This window comes from Apium graveolens, chromosome 9, assembly GCF_009905375.1.
Source record: "Apium graveolens cultivar Ventura chromosome 9, ASM990537v1, whole genome shotgun sequence".
Lineage (NCBI taxonomy): Eukaryota > Viridiplantae > Streptophyta > Magnoliopsida > Apiales > Apiaceae > Apium > Apium graveolens.
In genome coordinates this window covers 279,677,343-279,701,967 of record NC_133655.1, presented here as the reverse complement: position 1 = coordinate 279,701,967, position 24,625 = coordinate 279,677,343, and the positions used below count along the sequence as shown (strand labels likewise).

The following is a 24,625-nucleotide window of genomic DNA, read 5'->3' as shown; positions in this document are numbered from 1 at the left end:
AAAAGTACAATTAAAAGTATGAACATTTTTGACCGGTTAGAAGTTAAAACCATTCTTAGGTGCCTCAGTTTAATTAACTAAGTGACATTTAACATAAAGCAACAGTTCACCCAAATTATACAGTATGAATTTAAAATCTGGACTATAAATTAAAAATCTGGACTTGAATACCTGATAAGTTCCCGAAGAAACACCTCTTTGTTGCTGTACAAGCTGTTGACAATGAGATCCATGAGTCGGCTCACCTGTTTCAGTCGCAACATCATAAAATGAACATATCTTTATGTTGTTTGATGACAGGGTAATAATACACTGTTGAAAAACCAACCTCCGCTTCATACTCATATTTCTCAAATGGAGGGTCTGATGATTCAGAAGCTACAACAGATGAATCGAATCATTTCCCTAAAGAAAACTCAGTTTTCGTTTTTATAATCTTAGAGGATACAAAACCACTGGATGTACCAGCACGTAGGGCGGATAACCATCTCTGTTTAGTGTCAACCTCTCCTGCCTGTGCAGGTTCAAAATTAACTCAATTTCATATAATAATGATATAGAGCATCTGGAGTACACAAACTCATTCCAACACAGAATAAAATTTAAGACACTCCATCCATCTCAAAATGAGAATTTAACACGAAACACATACATCAAATCATGATCAAGCTTTTATAATAACAAACTAATTTTTAATAATATATTAATAAACTAGTTTATACATACTAAAAAATTAAGTAAAAATATATTACAATCACGCATAAAGTGTAATAGAGTAGTTTAACATCACATTGAACATATTGTTAATTACAAACAAACAAACGAAAAAAGAACACAACCCGTAGTGTTCTTGCTTCTGAAAAACAATTAGCATAATTAACACAATTAATCACACACAAATACACAAAGAGGAACATAAATCATAAAAAATTAAAAGAAGTAATCTTTTTTTATCACTACACATCAATTAGCACAGTCAATTTACACGAAAAACATCATAAATCAAAATTATACCCACATAATATGATATATGATAGGGTTAAAAGTGTCAATTACCGAAATATTTGAGAGATTGAGAGCTGAGAGAGGAGCAGCGGGCATTCTATAACGAACGACGTTGTTTCTAAGCAGAGAAGAGACAGAGCGCTTTGAGATCTTGTGCATTTTGGCTCAGGGGAGAGAGAGAGGGGTAGAGAGAGAGACTGATATATACATATATAAATAAAATCAGAGAGAGAGAGGTATTACCTTAATGTTGAATCCCAAGCTGGTTTGACCCCAATTTCAAGTAGAAATCCTAGCCAATCTGTGACTCGCTTCTCCGCTTCTTCAAAATGTTACCCACTTTTCCCGTTAGAAACCCTAGCTCGAATCGGTGAGAGCTAATCTCAGATAGCGACTGAGAGAGAGATGTGCACAACGTGAGAGAGCCAATGAAAGAGAGATAAGGGATATGTTTAGAATGAGAGAGAGATCAGAGATATGTCTGAAATTTTACCCGCTTTTCCAAAAATTTTGAGCCCGCCCGATTGAAAGCCACCGAGAGTCCAAAAAACAACAGCTAATTTTACTTCTTTTTTTAATAAATTTTAAGTTTAAATAGTGTTTAAATTTTTTATTGATAAAAAATTATCAATTATTAATTAGTGCAATTTAAAAAATTAATTTTTTTTATTAATCATAGCTAATATTAATATTATTGCTTAATTATATTATAAAAATTGATTAATTTTTAAGTCAAATAATTATATATATTTAATTATTTGTAAAATATTACTTTTTTATCTATTAACACCCTATTGTAACATAAGTTCCTACATGTTACTAGTTTGTAACACTTTGAAGTTATAGTAACATGTTATAAAGGCTATGGTAATATTAAAAATACTACGTTGCGGTAGGCTAAGATGAGCATACCCAAGGTAACATAATTTTGTAACATGCATGATTAAACCATTGCGATAGACCATCTATGGCGTAGTGGTGGTTGAGCTTGCTTTGGAACAGAATTAGTCTTTTTGTTGTAAACTACTGTTGTTAATATTATGATTCAGCTCATGTTTTTTTTGTATTTTTAAATTATTTTGCTCAAATAAACATTGATGAGTTTGCGTTAAAAAAATTTATTTTAGCCCCGGTAGAGATTAAATCTTCGGTCCGCCCCTAAAGATGCTAGACAAATATGCTCGTCAATTTAACTACCGGAATGGTTGAAGGAAATTTGCTTTAGCAGTGTACCTTTAAGTGTGAAAAATAATTTTTTTTGGTTGAGTACTGCTACCAAACATGAAAAAAAAATCTTATTTTTCAGGTACAATTGCCAAAATACATTTAGTTTAAATTGTTTGCGCTAAATATCTGTATACACATATTAGACATGCAAATTCAGTTTTTTAAAGTTTTATAAGAAATACGCATCCCAACATGTGTATTTACTATTTAAAGTAACCTGAATACAAATATTGAAAAAATAAATAAAAAATATGAAATTGCATTTTATCCCTGGTAACCTTTAGTACGTGCTTAGAAAAGTTTTCTTAGAGTATCACCAACAAACTCTTTATATGGACTCCTATTCTCTATTTGGATCGAGGTTTGAGGAGATAAGGGTTGGGTTCGGTTGGGTTGGGCTGGGCTAGGTTTGGTTAGGTTGGGTTAGGTTGGGTTGGGTTAGGATATGTAGGGTTCAACTTTTTTCTTATTTGGATATAAAAGTTAGAGGGGTAAGGGTTGGTAAGCCAGATTTGATTTTTCTAAAAAAGTTGTTGTTGTTATTATTATTATTATTATTATTATTATTATTATTATTATTATTATTATTATTATTATTATTATTATTATAAAATTTCTAATGTTGATATTTGAATTAGAAATGAAGAATTACTTTCTAAGAAAAACTAAATAAAATACGTTTACATGAAAATAAGCAAGTATGATTAATTAATTAAGCAAGTATGATTAATATATGTAATATATTTAATTACAATTAAAATAAATTATATTTCTAAGTATGTTATCTATGTACCAAAATAATTTTAAACGAATAAAGATCCTGCATCAATATATGTTAAAGAAAGTAAAAATCCTAGCAAAAAAATGTTAAAATGAGAAAATAGTCGACAACTTCGGCGAAAAAAATTCCCCCTAACAACCCGATTTGGGGTGTTGAAAGTCTCCATGTTTTAGGTTACCCCATAACCCTCTGCCAACCCTCTCAAACACCAACCTTCCGTTTCATTTTCTTCCCAAACAAGGATTGTTATATTTGAACCCCTCTCAACCCAACCCATCCCTCCCCAACCCCCAATCCAAAAGGAGTCTTAAATTTAAAAATAGTTAGTGATGCTAAAATTTGAGCTCCAAGAGATTTTTAGAGCCTCTTGTATCTCCTCAATTCTATTCTAAAAGCATCTAACTGACTCTTAACTTATATTTTATATTAAAATAATTTCTCCACTTTCTTTCTCTCTCTTCTTTTGTCCTTTTATAACTTTAATATACTTTTAATTATAAAATAATATATAAAGAGTAAGTCTAAAAATGGAGATGAACCTACATTATCTTGCTAGAAGCTAATTTTTTATATTATTTTTAAAGAGTGAGTTAAGAATCTCTTGAAATGCTCTTATTCCTTTGAGTAGATATACAAATCGAATCAGAAAGTAAAGAGACAAAATAAAGATGAGAATCTTTATGACTTTAATATCACTCGTCTGAGTAATCTAATCTATGTGTATTGATAAAAAAAAAGTTGTGGCTGGAAAAGTTACTCTAAAATCTTAAATCTCAAGGTGTTAGAGAATGACACTTTCCATGATCTTATATTATTCTAACACTCCCTCTCTTTGGGACATAAACCATTTACTCTAAAACCACAAGGTGTCAGAGAAGGTTCTTATATTATTCTAACACCATTATAATTAGTAGTAAAAAAATTTAATTAATATTCCAATCAAAATGTATTATTGTATCACATTATTTATCATGTCCTTAAGGAAATTTTTAGTAAACTATTTGTGTGCTCTCTAACATTATCCGCAACAAAAATACATGAACCATGCAGGAATCTATACAGTACTGGTTCCTCTTCTCTGCCAATTAAGTTTGTATAAAAATTGTTATTCTTGAAGGAGGAGAATAGTTGGGGTACAGGTTGGTTGAATAATTTACCATTAGTTTTCACTTATTCATCTGGAAGAATAGATAAACACGAGGTCTGTGTACTCTGGGGCACCACTCTTACTCACGCGACTCCAACCGAGATTCCAGATACTGCCAATGTGGATTTGTGTGATACGGCCGTATGAGTTTTGTATGCTCTCTATATAATTGTCCACTTTTAAAAAGATTACTCATATTAAAAACTTTAACATTATTAAAAAAGTTATACTGTATAAGTTATCATATTTATTGCATTAACTACAACATTGTTTATGATAAAGAATTAATCTTGAAATAGAAATTAGTGATATAATAATTGTGTGGTATAAAATTCATCTTAAAAATATAAAGTGAACTTTATAATTTGAATAGTGACATTAAAAGTGTACAATTATTTTGAAACAATACAATTTTGTAAAAAGTGGATAATTATTTTGAAACAGAGGAGTTTCATTATGTTATTATATTTGCATTCATCTGCATGCATATTTGGTTGTATATGAATGGAAGCACTCAAGAAACAGGCTTATTAATCTTGTTGTTTCTCTTTCATGGGTCATGTATTTTCTAAATATAGTGTAAAAACTGGATGTGCATTGGGAACGCAATGTCTGCTTCTTGAAAGGGTCAATTTTATCTGCTTTGGAGTTTTAATGGCCAGGGTCACTCTCTAACTATCCTCCAACTCCATCTTCCCCAATCTTCTACTAGTAATTACTACTTCACAAGAATGCAAAACCAATATGGTGGTGGATGAAGAGCATGTCAGTGTGATTATCAAAATATACCATAAATTTACAACTAACTATAAACTTGTGATTGTATTAGTAATATGTGTGTGTGTGCAGACATGCAAATGGAAAATGAAAGCACGTGATAAATTTCGACACTTATCACGTCACGTCATTTGATAACTATTTTGATATAAAATTTGGATTACTTAGAATTACTATTATCTTCAGTACTACGGCTACCTGTGCATTGTTTTGCCTATCTGAATTCTGAACTATCAATGTTTTTATCTGTGGCAGTGGAACTATCTTATTTCGAAGTTATATATATATGTACTATCTGTGCATCAGTTTTTTCTATGTATACTATCAATGATAATTTAAAATATAGATATAGATATTTTCTCTACTAATCTGCTGCGAAGTTAGACATACGTACAGAAAGTTTTGGCTTTATACGATGTTGAGAATCTACTGGTGTATATAAATAAGAGTTAAATATTCTTGTCCATCTAATGATCAACTCACACAAGTACTAAAACAATCTGATAGAGACTAATGATAACGGAAAGCATATAGTATGGACTCTATCTCAAACATACTATTAATTCAGCAAAATTATCCGTTTTTCGGAATTGTTATTAGCACATGTAATGTTCAGTGGGCGTTAGTTGGAGGCAAGCAATTGTTACAACATATATTATATCAAGAAAAGCGCGAAAAATTTCTTCGATACAATATACGGCTGACAATGGGTTGACGATGACCGTTCCATATTTTTTATTAGTCAAAGTATCCAAGCAAGTCAGCTTCTTGACCAAATATTGATTTTACAGTCAATCAAACATATGTACTGGTCATAGATCACTACGGAAAATAAATCAAAACATAGATATTTTACATCACAACACGGATTAAAAGTTGAAAAACAGAGATAGATTTATATTACAACACTGGGGTAATAATTCGAAAACAGGACATAAAGAGTTGCAGACTGACATGGAAATTCATAAGCACACATAGTTCACATAAGGTACACAGTAATTTAAATTTAGACGAATTTCGAGTGGACTTAGAATAGTCTTGACTCAAAGACTGATATCAACGAAAGAGCTCCCTCAAAACTCTTCTAGGCAGAAGTTTTGTGGAGTTTCTGCAGATCGATGACGATAACACTTATGTTATCTTGGCTGCCTCGCTTCATTGCTATCCTTTTAAGATTTAGTGCAGCTACAGCAGCCCGACTCTTAGGCTCATTCTCATTGCCGGGGGTTACACTAGACTTCTTCTTTGATCCTTCCTGTGATTGTCGCTGCAAACAAAATCTAACAACTTTGCATGCATCTTCATTTGACATTACGTCCCATAAACCATCACTAGCTACTATTATGAACTCATCAAGGTCGCTTCTCGCTTTCACTGTAACTTCTGCTTGAGCTACTACATATGGTTTCAAGTGCTCGTCCCCTAAATTAGGATTCAATATGATTTAAACATATTAAATAAAAATGACTAATCGGTTAAATTTTAACTTATTCTATCCTATGTTCTTATGAAAGATGACTCTTTTATATATCATTGTATTTGAAATCATAGGATTATCACTTAAGTACCAATAGATCTTGAAGTTGAAAGAACTCCTTGAACTCTTTTCCCGTTCCAGTTGACAACCACTCCACCAGAGACTTCGATCCTCTTCAACTCATCCGGTCGATCAGGCTAATCATAATTTAAAAGATTGAATTAGGCAATTTAACAAAAAGAAAATTTAAAATAAATGTAACTCAAAATGTAAATTCAACATTATAATATAATAGGTTGCTCAGTTGATGATGGCTAAAATTCTTACGAACTAGTCAGATAAAAATGTCTATGTGCATATGATCACATTGGGATAAACCGTGCACTCCAAGGATGCAATGCAATAATGTGTACAGGAGGTGTTCAAAACACAAATTTAACAAACACGAACCTTATTCTCTACAAATATATGTAACTGTTTACATCCACGTATGTTTATGAAGTATAAAATCTTGTTACAGAAAATTTTTCTTTAGAAAAAATTTATGAACACGCCATGTTATGTTTACATAGTATTTATGGTACTCAGTACTCTCTGGTATGGAGATAATTATTTACTAGTCTTGGACTCTAAATTTACTAACATACCTTTGATCAAAAGACAATGGCACAACAGTGGATGAACGTGACAAAACACCTCTGGAATCTCCGCAGTTAGCAACCACCAAAACCTCCTCCCCAACCACAACAACAATCGCAGTTGATCCTGTTGAACCCTCAACTCCTTCAGCAAGCACATGTTCATCCATCCTAAGAAAACTTGTGACCATTACCTTCTCCCAGTCTATAATTTTCCCTGCCTGTTTTTCGACCTCATTTTTAACCAACAGGTGTAAGTGGTCACGACAAGCCCGAGCTACTTCTGAGCCACCATGACCATCATACACACCAAAATAGTCATAATTATTTGATTCCCACATTAAAAACCCCAAGTCTACCGTCAAAGCATCCTCCATATATTTCCTTCTTCCCTTCACCGAGATACTACCATGTGAATCATAGTTCACAACTTTACCATTACCGTTTATTTGTTTATTTGTATCTGCTACATTATTTGTATTCTCAGACTTATTTTGGGGCAGAGCAGGTGTGTTTGTGTATTCATCTTCTGAATTAACTATATCTTGGTTTCTCATCATTTCTAGATATAATTAGACTTATTTCAATGAAATTATGAGAAATAACTTAATCAATAGTACTATTAATGTATCAGAATAGTACTACTGACCAGCAACCAACTCTGATATCAGGGAAAGGGTTAAAATGAAGAGGAAGAGAAGAGAGCTGGGAAGGGGTTAAAATGAAGAGGAAGAGACGAGAGCTAGTAGAAAATACGTGGACGCCTAAGATATAGGCACGTCTAAGGTAATGATTACGTAGTTTTAGATTTTTTAATAATTGAAATTAAATACAGATAAGTGTGATAAATGTGATGTAATGTGATTCCTAACCATCCCAATAAATTTAGTTTTAATTAAAAAGAATTATGTAGGTTTTATTCTAATACTATTTTGTATTAACTTATAATCACATGCAAAACCTAAGGTTAACTTTAAATAAATTACTAAAAAAGATAAGTGATATTTTTATCTTTTTTATTTAAATTTAATTAGAAAAAACATGTAAAAAAATCCAAATCTTTACTTTCTTTGTGACTAAAATCATAGAATGGTGTGTTATTATAAGTTTAATTAACATATATAATTCTTTATATTTATAATCACAAACATGATAACATAATAAAATCAATAATCTTAGATGATAAAAATGTATTAACTATTCTTTTATAGTTCTAAGTTATCATATATTTAAAATATGTATAAACTGAAATTGATATACAAATTATTGAAATAATTGGACATAAGAAATGAGTCATTAATTTTAAAACAATTATTTGGACTACTTTGTCTACTTTCTGTATATTTAAACACTGAGCAATAATTATGGTACATTGTTATTATTAACAATCTAGATCAATATTAGTTTTAACTTAATAATGGTATAAGTTTCATTATAATACTACTTTGTATTAACTTTATAATCAATTGTGAAACCTAAAATTAATTTTAAATAAATTATTAGAAAAGATAAGTGATATTTTTATCTTTATTACTTAAATTCAATTATATAAAAAGAATCCGAATTTTACTTTCTTGATGACTAGAATCATAGAAAGGTGTGTTCTTATAAGTTTATAGAATGAAGTTATCATATATTTGAAATATGTATAAATTGAAATTAATATACAAAATTTTAAAACTATTGGACATAAGAAATGAGCCATCAATTTTAAAACTATTTGGATTTTTTGTCTACTTTCAATCCATTAAAACTGAGCAATAATTATGATACATTGTTATTATTTTTGCAACTTACAAAGAATTACAAATTATAAAAAAGTAGAACACAATAAATTGAATAACGGAGCTATATAATGATTAAAATAAATAATATTGTTAAATATAAACAATAATTGTATAAATACTTTTTTAGGGCAATTACACCAATACTAATGATGTTAAAATGAACTGCATGGGAAAATAATTTATTTATTTATTGGCATTTTTAAAAAATATTGCTCATAAAAATCCCTCCAATTTCATCATCTAATCTAGTAAAAAGGATTATCTTATAAAAAGTATAACATTCACATGTTAAAAAATGGGTGTTAAAAAGAATAAACTGCATAAGAAAAATACTATGACAAAGATAAATAAAGGCTATCAATTATTTAAGTTAAGTTGATGTTATCTTCAAAAAAATTAATTTCTTAACACATGCATATAAAATTTAAATTTGCCTTCTTTTAAACAATCCACTGAAATAAACATTAATTTTAAACTTATGTTTGTCCAATTGTTTTTACAAATTTAGTCCACAAGATAAAATGTCCAGTCCCTAGGATACACATTATTAATTACTTTTATTTCAATAGCCCAGTGAGATGAGCTAAGACCCTTACCCTTGATATTTGGCTTCTGGCCTTATTCACCATCTTTTAACATCAGCAGAACCTGCCGTAGCTGGTGGTGGAACTGAGGACTAGAGGAGACCTACCGGTGAGATGTTGCATTATTGTTTATAATATATCCCTACTTCTATTCACCTACTAGGCTGCTTACAAGACATTCAAGTACCGTTGTTCAAATCCTCGATCTCTTCTCGTAAAAAGGAGTGAAAGCACTACCCCAGAAGGAGCTCTTTGGTCAAAACAGACTCTATTCTTATAGCAGCCAAACTAAATAGGAACTCAAAATTAAAAAACAATGTAATGCTACTTCAGGCTTCTTGCAAAAAATTCGACTTCAAATGGTAAACATCAACATGAAAATACAAAACATTGCTGCCAAGTAGGAAAGTATATGTGCGCGAGTGCATAAGTCATGTTTTGATTAAGACGTCCCTCGCCTCGTTTGTAAGTCCAATTGAAGAGTAGACATTTGATTTCAAAAGTGGACCATCATGAGCAAGCAGTATTCAACCCTACTGCCAAAATAAATATTTGAGATTGTAGAGTTGCTTACCAGGAGTGGGGTTATATTCTTGGTTCCAAGATAAAATTTGGAGATTTATAATTGATCTGGATCAAAAGCACTAGGTCGAACTCTCTTACCTTGTTTAGTTACCATGCCACCGACTTTAAGGAATTGGGTGCGGTGATCAATCAGAGGTATGTCCTCTTCAGCACTTCGATGAATTTCAGGTAGAGCTGGCTGATATAATGGGTGGACAAGAACCAATACAGAAGACAATGACTTCGATTTTTAAGGCGAAGAGAAGCTATGACCACCGCATACGGAAGAGACCGTCCCGGGATCCGAGCCAGGCTCCCCCCCAGTGAGAGTGGTTGTCATCTATATATCCATCCCTTGCACAGATATCTGCCAGGCAGTGTCATATAAAATATCCCTGAAATTAACTTATTGACGTGCAAGTGTGTGTATGTGCATGTCATCTCTTTTTTGATTGTATCAGGGAGGCATCAATGATATCAAAGACCATTTACAAGGTGTAGGCTTAGAGCATCTATACTATACCTTCTTTCTGCCAGCAAACAACTGAGGGGGTAGAACTCATTAACTTCTCCTCCAATAGTAGTTCTCCCGACCTAATACTCCAAAGCCGCAATTTGTTGTCTTCCCCGCCTATTTTGATTTATATTTGAATAAGCTTGGACTCGTTTTTGTTAACTAAAGATGTATGCGAAGAAAACGGTAATATGCTTAAATGCTTAAAACTGTAACCTGACATGACAAATTTCTCTGATGGGTCAACTCCGAGCTGAATGTGAGTATGAGAATTCACATTTCCCTCGTAACACTGTACAGCCCCTCTCTGAACCATTCTATGATCATAAAGTTTGATCTGGGAATAGGTAAACATGTTATGACTGCCCCAGTCAGGTAAAAACAAACATTTGCAAGCATGGAGATTAAACATGAGAGCAATCCTGGACTCAAGGAGTTACTCTTAAGGGAAATTCAATTAGAATATCATCAGCCTATTGATCGTTAAAGCTTTAGTTCAAACGGTTATAGGTGCTGGAATATAGCATAGTCAGCAATTTCCCAACAGTTTGCCTCCTTGGTCAACCATTACTAAATTTACTCTTCTTCCTTTTCTTTCTTTTCCTTTTTTTTGATGGGGGGAGGCATTAGGCAATCAGTCTTTATCTTGTTTACATGGCATTTTCATTGGAACGGCCATTTTATAAGGAAGCATGATGCTTCCACGCGCGAGTTTCCTCAAATGAATCAGAAAATGGGTCCGAACTCCCACTACCACATTTATGTGATCTACTAAAGCTAGCATTTTTTTTCTTTCGAAAAGCTCAGACTTGCACGTGTTTAAAATGGAAAATTATGTTATGAAGATCTTATTAGTTCTGAATACTGTTGTAAGTCTGAGCCAACCAATCGTAAAATTTTATCCAACTTGTTGGAGGCTTGGAGCTGATTAAAAATAAGAATAATTACTAGCTAAGCTATCTACTCCTATTCTTATCATCTTCAGTGAACAAACTTTCTTTTTGCTTATTGATCTGCAAGTTCAATTGTTAAGCCCTAGATTTCCTCAAAAGCTTCAGGAAGATCTACTGAACTGGGCCTTAGGATGCTTTTGAAGACTTTATGTTTAAATGAAAAGTTAGGGTTCAATTTGGTGAATGCACTAAATTAGAGGTGGGCTAAGAAAAAGATAGAACATATACATAAAAAATATCTTTATAAATTAAGGAAATATTAGAACTTACAGATCCATCCATGGAGCTCGCCAAGAAGTACTGCTCAAACAACTTAAGAGATGCCAAACTACATTTAAAAAAACATGGATCATCAGAATGTTGTGGGTGGTTTTTTTTTGGAATGGGGCTGCAACTGGAATAGGGTGTGAATAAATGAACATACCAGGAAATAGATGAAGGCATTGATATTGTACCAGATTGACATATCCGCCCCTTAAGCTGCATAACATCAGATTTAAAAAGGATTAAACAAGAGTAACAACATGTATTGCTACAAGCCGCAAGTCCAAGATCTAATTTAATCTTAAAATGATTGTTATAAACTTTAAAATAAACAATCAATATTACTATCTGGTCATTAATTACAAAAGTGAGTAGTCTACATAACACCAAAATTGTTCAAAATGAAGATCACAAGTTGAATACAAGACTAGGTTAAACAAGAAAATTCTTTTAATTACATTACAATGCATTGCTAAACACATGTAATAAAAGTGAAGCTAACACTAACTACTTAGAGAAAAATAAGAAAGGGTAAACAATATGACAGGTAGAAATAACGACATTATAATGTTATGCACATATAGGTATACGAATAACCTCAAACCAGTCTTTCGAAGTATTTTGATTACATCCGCTTAAAGACTCCCTAGTTTTGTGAGAATGCAGAAGAATCCGTTGTCTAGTAAGTCTAGCAAAGTTGACTGGTCTCTGACGAACATCAATGGTCACAATTGCTCCATTTCGCAGTCCGCATAATGCAATTTTTTCCTGAAAAAAAAACATAAGTTCATTTGGCTGAAGATCCAATCTAGAAGTAAGCACCATAGACAAAGAAATCAGTACTTAGATCATAACCTTGTAAAATATAATTTTAACAGAGAATTATGAGTATTACAATCCTAACACAAAGAGAAGCCACGTTTCTTGGATAAGTTTCTTGGATACCGTATTCAAACTTTATCTGAATCCATAAGCATTAAGTACAACTAATGCCACTGGTCATATGGAAACTGTTAGGAATATGTGTATTAGTTTGATGATAAGTTAAACCAAACACTTAAGTAGAAATCTAGTGTTTGTAGTCTCAACGGGTAAGACCATCTTGGCTATCCGTTGAAGGAGTAGCTTTACTTAACAATAAATTTAGTATTGTAGCACATTTCATTCTCTGGTTTCAAGTTGTAATTCTTAGATGTTGTAGGAAATTATCAGTCATGTTGACTACTAATGGATATACAAATAGGAGGGCTAATTGTAAATATTTCATGCCTTGTAATTTTGTATGAGTGAAGAAGTATCAACGGATATTGAAGACCTTCAACGGATAAGAAACAAAGCTTCAACGGATGTCTCTAATGCTTCAACGGATAATATCCATCAACGGATAAGTGCTTCAACGGATAAAGACTTCAACTGATAATGCATCAACGGATAAAGCTTCAACGGATAAAGCCTCAATAGATAAGGCATCAACGGATGAAAGCTTCAACGGATGCTTGGTTCATTAGCAGTTGATAGTGACAATTCACAAGCTGACAGAGGCACATGGGTTGACAGAGACAAACTGGAATGTGGAAGCCTCTAGGAGGAATCAAGAAAATGCAGCATTCCCATTCTGATGCAAACAAGGAAGTATTCAAAGATTCACAGATTATCCTAGATTGTATTGGATAGAGAAATGAAGAAGAAACATGTGAAGAATCCTTTCAATTGTATTTTACAGTTTTGTCTTCACTTGTAAACTTGGTGATATATAAATCAAGTAGCAGCTAGTAATTAGAAGAGAATTTTTCTGAGCTGTTTAGAAATATCAAGAGAGAAAATTATCTAGTTTGTACTAGGAAGCAGCTGTGATTTAATTCTTTGAATCACAGATTTTCTGAAATAACACATCTCTGGTGGAACAGCAAATCCACCAGAAAAGTTTTTAAGTTCTTTGTCTTCTTTACATTTGTATTTGAATATATATCTGTCTGTATCAGCTTCAAGCAATTCACACACATTTCTTCACTTAAACACTTAGCCTTAGAAATTGCTCAAAACTTGAAAAAGTTTTGAGATTTACATTCAACTCCCCTTCTGTAAATCTCATTGTTAGTCCACTGGGAATAACAGAAACTAAAACATACTTAAATATCAAAAGTTAAACTTAAATGTTTACAACAAGACTACTTTGAAGCTAGTTCCATGCTATCTTCATACTGGCATATCCCTTCTTTATATTAAAGTTGTCGTTTTCCTAATTAGCTTCTTACCTGTTTTTGGTAGTCTCCTTCATAATAAGATCTATTACTTCAATCGTTTTTGAATATTTTATAACATAGAGGCCCTATGGCTACAGGACCATCCGAACCTTCATATATTATTTCCGCCTTATCCTTGATAACATATAGAAAATTAGATGGAGGGCAAGGACATAGCGTAAAACATTATCGATTCAACCCCGCGGCTAAATTATCAATAAGAAATAAGTTATAATAATTTGAAAGGGCAACACTGCCTTTTTATTTCTTGCTCGTCTTCACATGCTTCATCTAGTGCGGCTTTATATTTAAGTAATGTATTATACCTATTTTCCTGACACTTAAAAGTTCTCAACTGAAACAAAAAAGGTCCAGGGTACGTTAAATATCATGTCAAATGTCAGCATACACTATTCATAAAACTAGCACAAAGCTCCTTATCATTTGATTGGGAAACACATACTGCAGCAAAGGTGTGTGTTTTGGGTTGTTCCCATTTGTAATGATTTTTTGGTCAGGTAGAGGTTGCTCCAAGGAGTCTAAAGTAATCCCTTTGCCGCGGGGTTATGACTGCTTGCTTATAAAGGTTTCACGACTCAAAGTTGGCATCTCATAAGAGATCTAGATTTATTACTTGTTAGTTAAAACATGTATTGCTCAAAAAAGTGCAAGTTAAATATGTTCATTTCTTATATTAATTTGTTTATCTTATTTAGATATAGGCACGTGTAACATAGACAACTCGGAAAGAGCTATTTGGAACTTACGGATTGATCCAGTTGTACTGAGAAAATATCGCTTTTGCAACGACAAACCCACGACTGTGTTCCAGTTTCGATATTCACTAATGTAACTCCAAGGTTGGTTCCTATACAACCAAAAAGGTGAGGATTGATAACAAAATCCACAAATAAAACATATACTTTCGCCATTGAGAAAAATAAGTATAATAAGTTATTTCCACCTTCGATATCAAATGAGAGCATACCCATGGATTTAATTATGATATTCAGAAGAAATATGACTAAAATTAATTTATATATAAACTAAAATTAGCATTCATTTACTAGGAATAAATAAAGAAATAAATAGAATAGCCTCAATTTTGAGTTTTAACATTAGTTGGTTCGCCTGGAGAAAGTTAAGATTGTAGGATTCTTGCGGGACAGGAAAAGTATTCTCGATAATTACTAGCGTGCATGACTTGCAAAAGCAACTCAAAGTTATTTCAAAAACAGTTGGGCAATTAATAGAAACAGAACCCTATATATTCATATTGGTACCACAAAATCAGTGGCATTAAACATGTAAATCTGAGATAATAGACTGAGATTAGAGAGAAGATAATAAGCAGAAATAGAGTGAGATTAGAGAGAAGAAAGAAGATCTGAGATAGAGAATAGAGATAACTTGCAGAGAAAGATTGTGGTGGAAATAGAAAGAATCAGTTAGAGAGAGAGAGAGTGTGGTGGAAAGCATGTTCCTTTTCATATATTTCAACATAATGGAAATGTAACATTACACCTGGTATATATAGCCTGTACTTGTAACTAACTTCTTAGAAGACCATTATGCCCTTACTTAACCCTTAAGACTGCAATACAGATACTATTATTATAATAATGACTGATATAACCCTGCTAATATACTAGGTCACTGCACTTCCTGACATTCCTTCCCTCTTCAGCTAAACCATGTCCTCATGGTGACCAAAGGTCATGAAAATTGCACTGTAGTAGGTCTTCATCTTCCCATGTTGCTTCATCAACACTACAACCATGCCACTGGATCAACTTTTGATAAACCATTTTGTGGTCTCTTAAGATGCTCCTGTTATCTAGCTGCCTCAGAGGCTTTAACTCAAAGGTTCCTTGTTCAGATACTTGTGGCAACTGCTTTTGCACATTTAATTGACCAATAGCTTTCTTAAGCTGAGATAAATGGAACACAGGGTGAACCCTTGAAGAATCTGGTAGTGCAAAGCTTGTAAGCCACCTTTCACACCTTTTCTAAAATCTCATAGGGTCCATAGTACTTTGCTGATAATTTTAGGCTTTTCTGATGGCAACTGAGACTTGTCTGTAGGTCTGAAGCTTGAGATATACCCAGTCCCCCTTTTCAAACTCCCTTTCAGTCCTTTTAGCATCAACATACCTCTTCATCTTTAGTTGTGCAGCCTCCAACAATTCCTTTAACCTGTTCCACTGCTGTTGCTTCTCTTGCATCAGTGTTTCTAAGCTGTGAATGTTGGTCTGGGTCCTATCCTGCCACACCAGATGTCTTGGCTTGATCCCATATACTATTTGGTAGGGTGTAGCCTTTAGGGCAGTGTGAAAGGTGGTATTGTACCACCATTCTGCAGCTGCTAGCCAAGAAGACCAATTCTTAGGTGCTTCACTAGTCATATTCCTGAGATATTGCTCTAAGCATTGGTTTACTCTTTCAGTATTACCATCTGACTGGGGATGGTAGGTTGTACTCATGTTAAGCCTAGTACCTGAGAGTTTAAACAGGTTTTGCCAGAATTCACTGAGAAAGAGGCTATCTTTGTCACTAACAATTGACTCTGGCAAGTCATGTAACCTGTAACATTGTTCAAAAAACACCAGAGATAATTCTTTAGCAGTTATAGGATGTCGGAGTGCCAAGAAATGAGAGTACCTGCTGAATCTATCCACTATGACCCATATTACTTCATTTCCCTTAGACTTGGGCAAGCCAGTGATAAAATCCATGGCTATGTCTCTCCAGGGCTTACTGGGAATCTGTAATTGTTGTAGCAACCCTGGACTCCTGACATGCCCTCCTTTATTTTGCTGGCAGGTAGCACATTCCCTTATCCACCTTCCCACAGTTTGCCCTATAGTTGGCCTGTAAAAGTACTCCTTAAATTTCTTGAGGGTAGCTCTTTGTCCAGAGTGACCTCCTGTACTCTAAGTGTGCAGCTCATCAAACACTTGTCTCCTTAAGCCTCCATTATTGCCAATAACCCACTTGCCTTTATACAGAAGCAACCCTTGCCTCATGTGGTATTCTTTTGGTCCACTTTTGTCAATGGTCAGTTCTGTAATGATGTTTTGTATTTCTCCATCTCCAATATAACTTTCTTCTATCTGTCCCATCCAAAGGGGTATGACTTCAGTAATTTGAACACATTCAGCTAAGAATTCTATTGGGGCATTTGAAGATAACACCACTACTTCATTGTTCCATGTGAATTGTAGAGTCTGCTGCACATAGTTGCACTTGAATTCCCCTAGCTATTCTAACCATTGCACTCCCAAAATAACATGCCATTCTTGCAAATCCACCACATGTGCCTTAACTTCCATTTTTAAGTCTTTCCACTTCAGTTTGAGCTTAGTAGGCAGAGCTCCTAAGTATGGCTCAATTGGCCAAGTAAATGCTTATTGGGACTTGTTTCTCAGTATGGAGTCCCAAGGTATCACACAGTTGGGTAGAGATGAGTGCAGACTTGCTGTTAGTGCGCATTCCAGTACCTTCACCATTAACCTTGAAAGCCGAAGTTTGATTGCTTCCCCCTTTATATGGAGTCTGTCTCTTAATCTGACTGAGTTGAGTCTGCTAATAGAATCTTGCAAGTTTCAAGGTCTGTTCCAGTGAAGAAGGTTCCAGCAACCTTATCATACCTCTTATTTCAGTTTGAAGTCCTCCAATGAAGTTTTCCATAAAGTATTCAGAGGTTAAGCTTGGAATCTTGCTTAGTAGCTGGCATCTGCATTTTTCAAACTCATCAAAATACACTTCAACAGTGGTGACTTGTTGTAACTTCTTGAATCTGTCAAACACTAATTCAGTCTCCACTTCTCCAAACCTAGCTAAAAATGCTTGAGTGAACTGATGCCAGGTTACCCTATCCCTTCCCACCATGAATGACTTATACCAGGATCTAGGGGTGCCAGTCATGTGCATAGCAGCTATAGCAGCTCTCCTAGTATTGTCAACTTCAAAAATTGGAAAATATTCTTCACAGTCCCTAAGCCATTCCACCGCATCACTTCCCTCTTTGAGTGAAGGAAAAGTAAGTTTCAGGTGTTTCAAGCTGTTGACATCTGAAGTACCAGTACTTCCTCCAATTTTAGCATTCCTTACCTCTTCATTCCTTCTCTCATGCCCTGTAACAATCTGCTTCTGCCTCATCTTAGCAGCATGAATAGGATCCCTAAAAACCCTCCTATGTTCATGGTTGACATGAGAATCATCTATCATTTCACTGTCACTGTCATCAGTATACTCTCCGTCTACTTCCTCTTGTGTCTTCATCAAACCATTCATTACCGTAAGTAATTTTCCAATTTGATCCTGAAGTTTTCCAAACTTGTCATCAGATCCTTCCATAAAACCTTGAAACTCCTGTTGCATCATCTTCAAGGATCCTTGTTGAGAACTCTCAGCTTGCTTCACACTTCTAGTATTATAAGTCATCTTACTCTCAACAATACTAGACTCACCACTAGAATTCAACCTCAATTACTTCTCAGTAACAATACAGCTACAACACACAATAATACTAAAGCACTAATTCTCTTAGTCAATTACTCAAACACCTTCAGCGCCAATGCGGTTTTGATCACAACTACAATATACTACCAGAACAACTCACCACACTACTATTTTTGTGGTTTTTTAATGAGCAAAGCACAAAACTAGTAACAACTAATAAAAACGAGTGAGTGTCTACTAAACTTCACTTCAAATCAACAGATCTGTTAATAAGAGAAGAACATAGTACCTTAACAACTTTAGTCATAACTGGAGATTTATAACTGTGATTACAACACTTCTACAACTGTCCGACTCGTTTTGACTAGCACAGCAAGGATGAAGCACTGGTTGGATCAAAATGTGGGCTCTGATACCAATTTGTCAGGATTTGGTAAGTTCCTGAGCTGTTTTACAATTGTTTTTGGTATTTTTGTATATAATAAGAAGTAAATAAGCAATAACAGAGAAGTAGACTAGATAATCAGCAGAAATAGAGTAAGATTAGAGAGAAGAAAGCAGATCTGAGATAGAGAATAGAGATAACTTGCAGAGAAAGATAGAAACTAGAGAGAGAAATAGAGAGAATCAGTTAGAGAGAGAGAGAATGGTGGAAACCATGTTCCTTTTCACATATTTCAACATAATGGAAATATAACATTACACCTGGTATATATAGCCAGTACTTGTAACTAACTTCTTAAAAGACCACTATGCCCTTACTTAACCCTTAAGACTACAATACAGATACTATTATTATAATAATGACTGATATAACCCTGCTAATATACTAGGATACTGCACTTCCTGACAAAATTTAACACATTTAAGTAACTGCAAACTCTTACGCACCGATAAGAAAAACAAATCTTATGTTTTAATCTAGAAATAGTCTCAATCTATGATGCTCAAAATCTTTTAGAAGGATCTGACATGGACATAAACCAGAGTGTCTGATTCTTCGATCTCCAGAATCATAGACTCGGGGACACGTTTTAGGTTTTATAAGGATCCGACAATTAGATTTGGACATGAAAATTATTATTTTTAATATAATATGATATTTTTAATAAACAAATACCTAGCATTTTATATAAAATAATATATAAACTTTTGAAAATCATGGGTAAAATATATTTATTATATATAAAATTAAAATAAATACAATATCAAAAGTTAAAGGGTTAAATTATATTGCATAACAAACATTTACAGATAGGTTATAATATGTTGTTTGAGATAAAGTGTCCATTTTCCAGGTCGTGTCTTGACGACACGGGTACCACCGGGCTTTCCGAAGATCCCGAGCATAAATGGTCTCAATCTCATAAATTGATTTCATTTGTTGTTTGTAAAATAATATTACTATTTTAACACCTACGTCTAAATCAATCACATAAACAAATGAATTATTAAAAAAAATGCATTACTGTTGATTTCTAAACATTCCAGTCATGCATGTCTATAAAACACGAGTAAGAGTACACGGAGTTATGCATATATAGATAATATTATAATTGTACAAATGTCCCAAATATTGGCAATTTCCTTTAAAAAGACCAATTTACACCAAATCCAGCTACTGTAGTGCAAGTCTGAAATTAAAATGTATTCAAAGATACCATAAAAGTAAAGTTAAAGGCATACCTGAGAGAACCATTCTTACCGCCTGCTAGTAGAAGGTCAGTTTTAACTTCCCCATCTGGCATGGAAGTAATGACATCTACTTGCTCCTAGGCACGATAAGAAGTACCATCGGTCCCACTATACCTCCAAATCTGAAGTATAATATACAAACTAAATCTAAGTACTAGTAATAATAATAATATACCAATCGTGAATGTCTCACAAAAGGATGAAATTAATCTACAGTTACTACTTTGACTATTTGAGATAAACTTCAGCATTTGTCTAATAATAAAACATATTGGAAAGTAACAATGTACAAATATCAAGCAATAGTGGCTGATTTCCAGTGCGCATTGTACCAAAAATTTGAAATTGAGTATAACACCTTTAATTGCAACATGATACTCCCTCCATTCCATTTTAGTAGTCCATTTTGCAAAATAAAAATTTCCCAAAATATTTGTCATGTTCTTTAACAGATGCAAATTTTATAGTTTTAATATTAACTAAAAGACCCTACTCATAAATGTTCTTGTATAAAAATACAAAATGCCCATTATTTTATAGTTTTTGTGTGTGTATATATACACGTGTACATTTACTTTTTTGTTTGATTACGTGTAATTAATGTAATGTGTAAAAACTAAGTTATATTATTGTGTGAAAATCAGAAAATGGACATTGTATCTTCTATTTCTTATTATGTGTGAATTTACAAAGTGGACTATTAAAATGGGATGGAGGGAGTAATTGTTAATATCATCAATTCTACGCAAAACATCACATACAGACTATGCGGAACCTCCTGAGAGGGTTAGAAAGAAGTATTGAATTACAGCACGGTACACTTAACAGACTCACAAATTCTTTATAGGTATTAATTAATATGATGTTGGAATTTTACTAGAAACTTACCATTCCAGAATTGCACCCAGGTTCATGCCATGGGAATACAAGCACACTTAGATGTATAACACAATTTGGAAACTAATACAATAAAAGGTATTAAATTATGTGCTTATGATTAGATGGGCATGCCTTAGGTTCTGATACTAGTCTTTTTGTATATTCCTCTCTGAAGTTGTATTTTCCTTTCGCAGAAATGATGACACGGCCATACAACTCCCTACTTAGAAGCATTTTTATAGTTGTCCTTTTTACTTCCTTACGTACTTTAGCCTGTGATGCACAAAATAATTTGTTAGCTCTGAGGAGACTGAACAAGAGAAAGGCATTACTCATCAACTAAAATAAATATTAATTATCTTTAAAATAAAGACATGTATGAATAGAAATGTGATCTGCAAATAAATAGCATTTCTCAATAATTGCGAAGTTAATACTTTACAAACAAAAACCTTAAGCTACTATTTTCTAATTTATAGTATAGGAATATTACATCCACAAAGACAAACACTTTTACCCTCTATCACCAGGACTCTCTATTGTCCTAGTACCCATATCCTTTTAGGTTTGAACTTTTTTGAAAGGATTCAACACGGACACAGATTGGAGTGTCAAAACCTTTAAACTCCAAAATCAAAGACTCAAGGACACATTCATAAAGGTTCGACACTCCAATTTGGACACGGAAATACATCTATATAATAAAATACATCGCACTTCAAAAAGTAAAACAAAGAGGCACTATCCTAATACATTGCACTTCCAAAAAGTGAAACAGAAAGGACACGTATTCTCCTTCACACACCTACACAGAATTCCATAACCTTTTTCTTCTTCCCCGCTCATCTTTATTTTTAATGATCTCTCTCTCTCTTTGAAACTTCACCTTCTGACTATCTACACATATGCGTTCGTTTTTCGGATGGTGGATTTAATCCGAATCCAGCGTCTGTGCCGGAAAAGTGTCGAACATGGGTATGGTTGGATTTTCCGGCGAGTGAAGATGGACATGACATGGGCGGGTATGGGATTTGAGTCAAATCACACTAATTGCATTATGTCAAAAAGCAATTATGTGAAATCATCTTTTCTGGCTAAACTAAATTAAGCAGGACTAGCAACAACATGTACCAGATCACTAATAATCACAAACAGCATTCCCTATTCAAACATGAGTACAAATACAGGAGAAGCACACATAGCTAGTAAATAAACAAAACACAAAACAGTAAATTCAATTACCAAACTATAAACACACTGTAGTGGAACGAATTTCAGCTTTGATAGTTCCACAGAAAATGTTTTCCTAATTTCTAACATCTGTTTGGCTTCAAAAATCAAACAAATGCAGTATTTTCTGCTTTTTCTTTATTAAAACATGTTCTCACAATTATTCATACTATTTTTCATAATATTTCCCGCAATTCATTATCCAGAAAAACACTTCACCCGAAATATATATTCTCCAAAATCAAATTATTCTCCGGTAAACAAACGAAATAAATTAAAAAAAAATACACCTGTTTAGGTTCAATCGAAGATTTACTAGCAGTATTCGAGGAAGAAGGACTATTATTAATTCGAGAAGAGCCAGGAATAGGGCCTTTAACAGGGACGTATCTATTCTTCTCAGCATCATAATAGAAACCTGGAAGCTCTGTAATTCAACATATACAAATTTAATTAGACAATCTATCAATATAATCATGAATAAATAAATAAATAATAATTTCAAGAAACAAGAAGAGAGAGTAGAGAGAAAAGAACCTTGAGGCATGTCTTGAAGTAGATACACAACACTGAATTTTAAAGAGAGAGAGAGAGAGAGATTGAAAAATTGGCGCCGGTTCTGTGTGTTTTGCAAGGGCACGTGTGAATGTTGCTGATTCAGACAGGCCTGTTTATGAACGATTTCGGAAAGACTTTAACTGGAAAGGGTTTGGGCAGGCGTTGTCGTTTTGCTATAGATTTTCGATGTTTTTTTAGTGGGCCGTTTCTAAAATGGGAAATTGGCATTGTTCAGTGCCTGTACCTTGTAGTGATCAATCGAATAATCAATAATTAATCAGATTGATTAATCGAAATATCTATCGGAAATAATTTAATAAATTAAATAATAATATAGTTATATTTAAATTTCATTAACCTTTCATAAATTTTATAAAAACAAGAGTTATTTGCAAAATACATCCCCATGTTTTGGCCCAAATGCGTTTTTTACCTATACTTTATATAATTGAACTTTGCATCCTCTAACTATTTTTGGCGCGACAAATTGCACGCTTTTCGTTAATTTTGTTAAAATTCTCAGGGGTATTTTAGGAAATTAAAACATTTAATTATTTTTAAATCTTTAATTAACGTTTTTAACCCTCTAAACGATACATTTTGAAAAAAATTAAAGAATGAAAGTTGTAGGAAATGAAAAGATCTTCCAGAAATAAAAAGGTTTAAAACTGAAATATTCTTTTTTTATAATTCTTTTTAATAAATTCATTAAGTATAGATTTAATTTAATTTTGGTTTCGTAAAATTTTTGATAGTTTTTTAATGTTATTATTTTGAAAAGATTTTTTTGTTCTGTACAACTTCCGTTCTTTAAATTTTTCTGAAAAGTATCATTTAGAGGGTCAAAAAGCTTAAATAATAATAAAATTATAATTAAATATTATAATTTCCTAAAATACCCCTGAGAATATTAACAAAATTAACGAAAATGGTGCAATTTGTCGTGCCAAAAATAGTTAGGGGATGCAAAGTGCAATTATATAAAGTATAAGTAAAAAACGTATTTGGGCCAAATCAGGGGGATGCATTTTGCAAATAACTCTAAAAACAATATCACATATCATTAATTCATATTTGCTATTTAAGTGTTTAATACATTTTTTTGATAGTTGATTTATGCATAATAATTAATATTAACTATTTAGTAGTTCGAAAGTTACTCACCACTATATATAAATTAAATATAATTTCGTAATCTGCTAAAATTAGATACATAGAAAATCAACTACAGGAGATTGTGAATGATGAATTGTGAATGATGAATAAGAGTAATTTAATTGAAGAAACTTGTTCAATTATTAAATATTAGGATTTAGGTGCATATGATAGTCAGTATTAGTTAATATATTATAATTAAAGATTAAATATTATATTGAATTTCAATTTTTCTTAAAAAAATATTTATTTATTAATTTTCACCATTTGACCGAACTGCCCGATTTTTGATCGAATTAGCCGACTTTTGATCAATTTTTAAAAAAAACGCAGTTTGATCCGATTTTCGATTATTCGAGACGGGACACGTCCGAACTTCGATTAATCGGTTAATCGAACGTTTTTTAGAACACTGATCATAATGCGGTGTATATAAATTTTAAAATTTCAATTTTTATGCTTAAAAAAAGTATATAATTTTTAATATAAAAAAAATCTTGGTAAATAGTTCATTTTTTTAGACGTTTAAGTGATGATTTATTGTGTAACATTTATTCTCCTTCTTCTTTTTTCAGGTTTTGACGATTCTAGTGATAATAAATATTTTAATTTTACGTGTCTTTGAGTTATTGTTTATTTTTTATAATAATTTACGTAGTTGCAATATATACGAGTGAAAAATG

The 24,625-nt window shown here is 32.8% G+C and overlaps 2 protein-coding genes across 5 annotated transcripts; both read right to left on the bottom strand.

Annotated features, from left to right (window-relative positions):
* Nucleotides 1–5,851: 5,851 nt before the first annotated feature.
* On the bottom strand, nt 5,852–7,901 carry LOC141686642 (protein phosphatase 2C 51-like). Its single transcript, XM_074491683.1, has 3 exons — nt 7,062–7,901; nt 6,506–6,611; nt 5,852–6,359 (listed from the first exon to the last, which is right to left on the bottom strand). The coding sequence occupies exons 1-2, from the start codon at nt 7,610–7,612 to the stop codon at nt 6,590–6,592; spliced, it is 573 nt and encodes a 190-aa protein (XP_074347784.1). The 5' UTR covers nt 7,613–7,901; the 3' UTR covers nt 5,852–6,359; nt 6,506–6,589.
* Nucleotides 7,902–9,297: 1,396 nt separating this feature from the next.
* LOC141684201 (uncharacterized) lies at nt 9,298–23,002 on the bottom strand. Of its 4 annotated transcripts, none has more exons than XM_074489050.1 (12): nt 22,767–23,002; nt 21,805–22,656; nt 21,132–21,272; nt 20,112–20,242; nt 14,729–14,829; nt 12,316–12,486; nt 11,879–11,934; nt 11,725–11,782; nt 10,718–10,838; nt 10,511–10,618; nt 10,087–10,354; nt 9,298–9,959 (listed from the first exon to the last, which is right to left on the bottom strand). In XM_074489050.1, the coding sequence occupies exons 4-11, from the start codon at nt 20,122–20,124 to the stop codon at nt 10,254–10,256; spliced, it is 729 nt and encodes a 242-aa protein (XP_074345151.1). In that variant the 5' UTR covers nt 20,125–20,242; nt 21,132–21,272; nt 21,805–22,656; nt 22,767–23,002; the 3' UTR covers nt 9,298–9,959; nt 10,087–10,253. The 4 variants fall into 4 exon arrangements, with proteins under 4 accessions (XP_074345151.1, XP_074345150.1, XP_074345152.1 ...); XM_074489049.1 differs by having other exon boundaries at nt 22,520–22,656; XM_074489051.1 differs by having other exon boundaries at nt 9,298–9,956; nt 21,132–22,656.
* Nucleotides 23,003–24,625: the final 1,623 nt, after the last annotated feature.

Bases quoted from the DNA above. Each gene is read 5' to 3' on its own strand.
- LOC141684201 (XM_074489051.1), bottom strand. The intron at 12,487-14,728 runs GTAAGTTCCAAA...TTTTTTTTTCAG, and splicing joins CAGTACAACTGGATCAATCC to GAAAAAATTGCATTATGCGG. The intron at 11,935-12,315 runs GTTATTCGTATA...GATGTTATGCAG, and splicing joins CTTCGAAAGACTGGTTTGAG to CTTAAGGGGCGGATATGTCA.
- LOC141686642 (XM_074491683.1), bottom strand. From the start codon at position 7,612: ATGATGAGAAACCAAGATATAGTTAATTCAGAAGATGAATACACAAAC. The intron at 6,612-7,061 runs GTATGTTAGTAA...AATTATGATTAG, and splicing joins CCATTGTCTTTTGATCAAAG to CCTGATCGACCGGATGAGTT.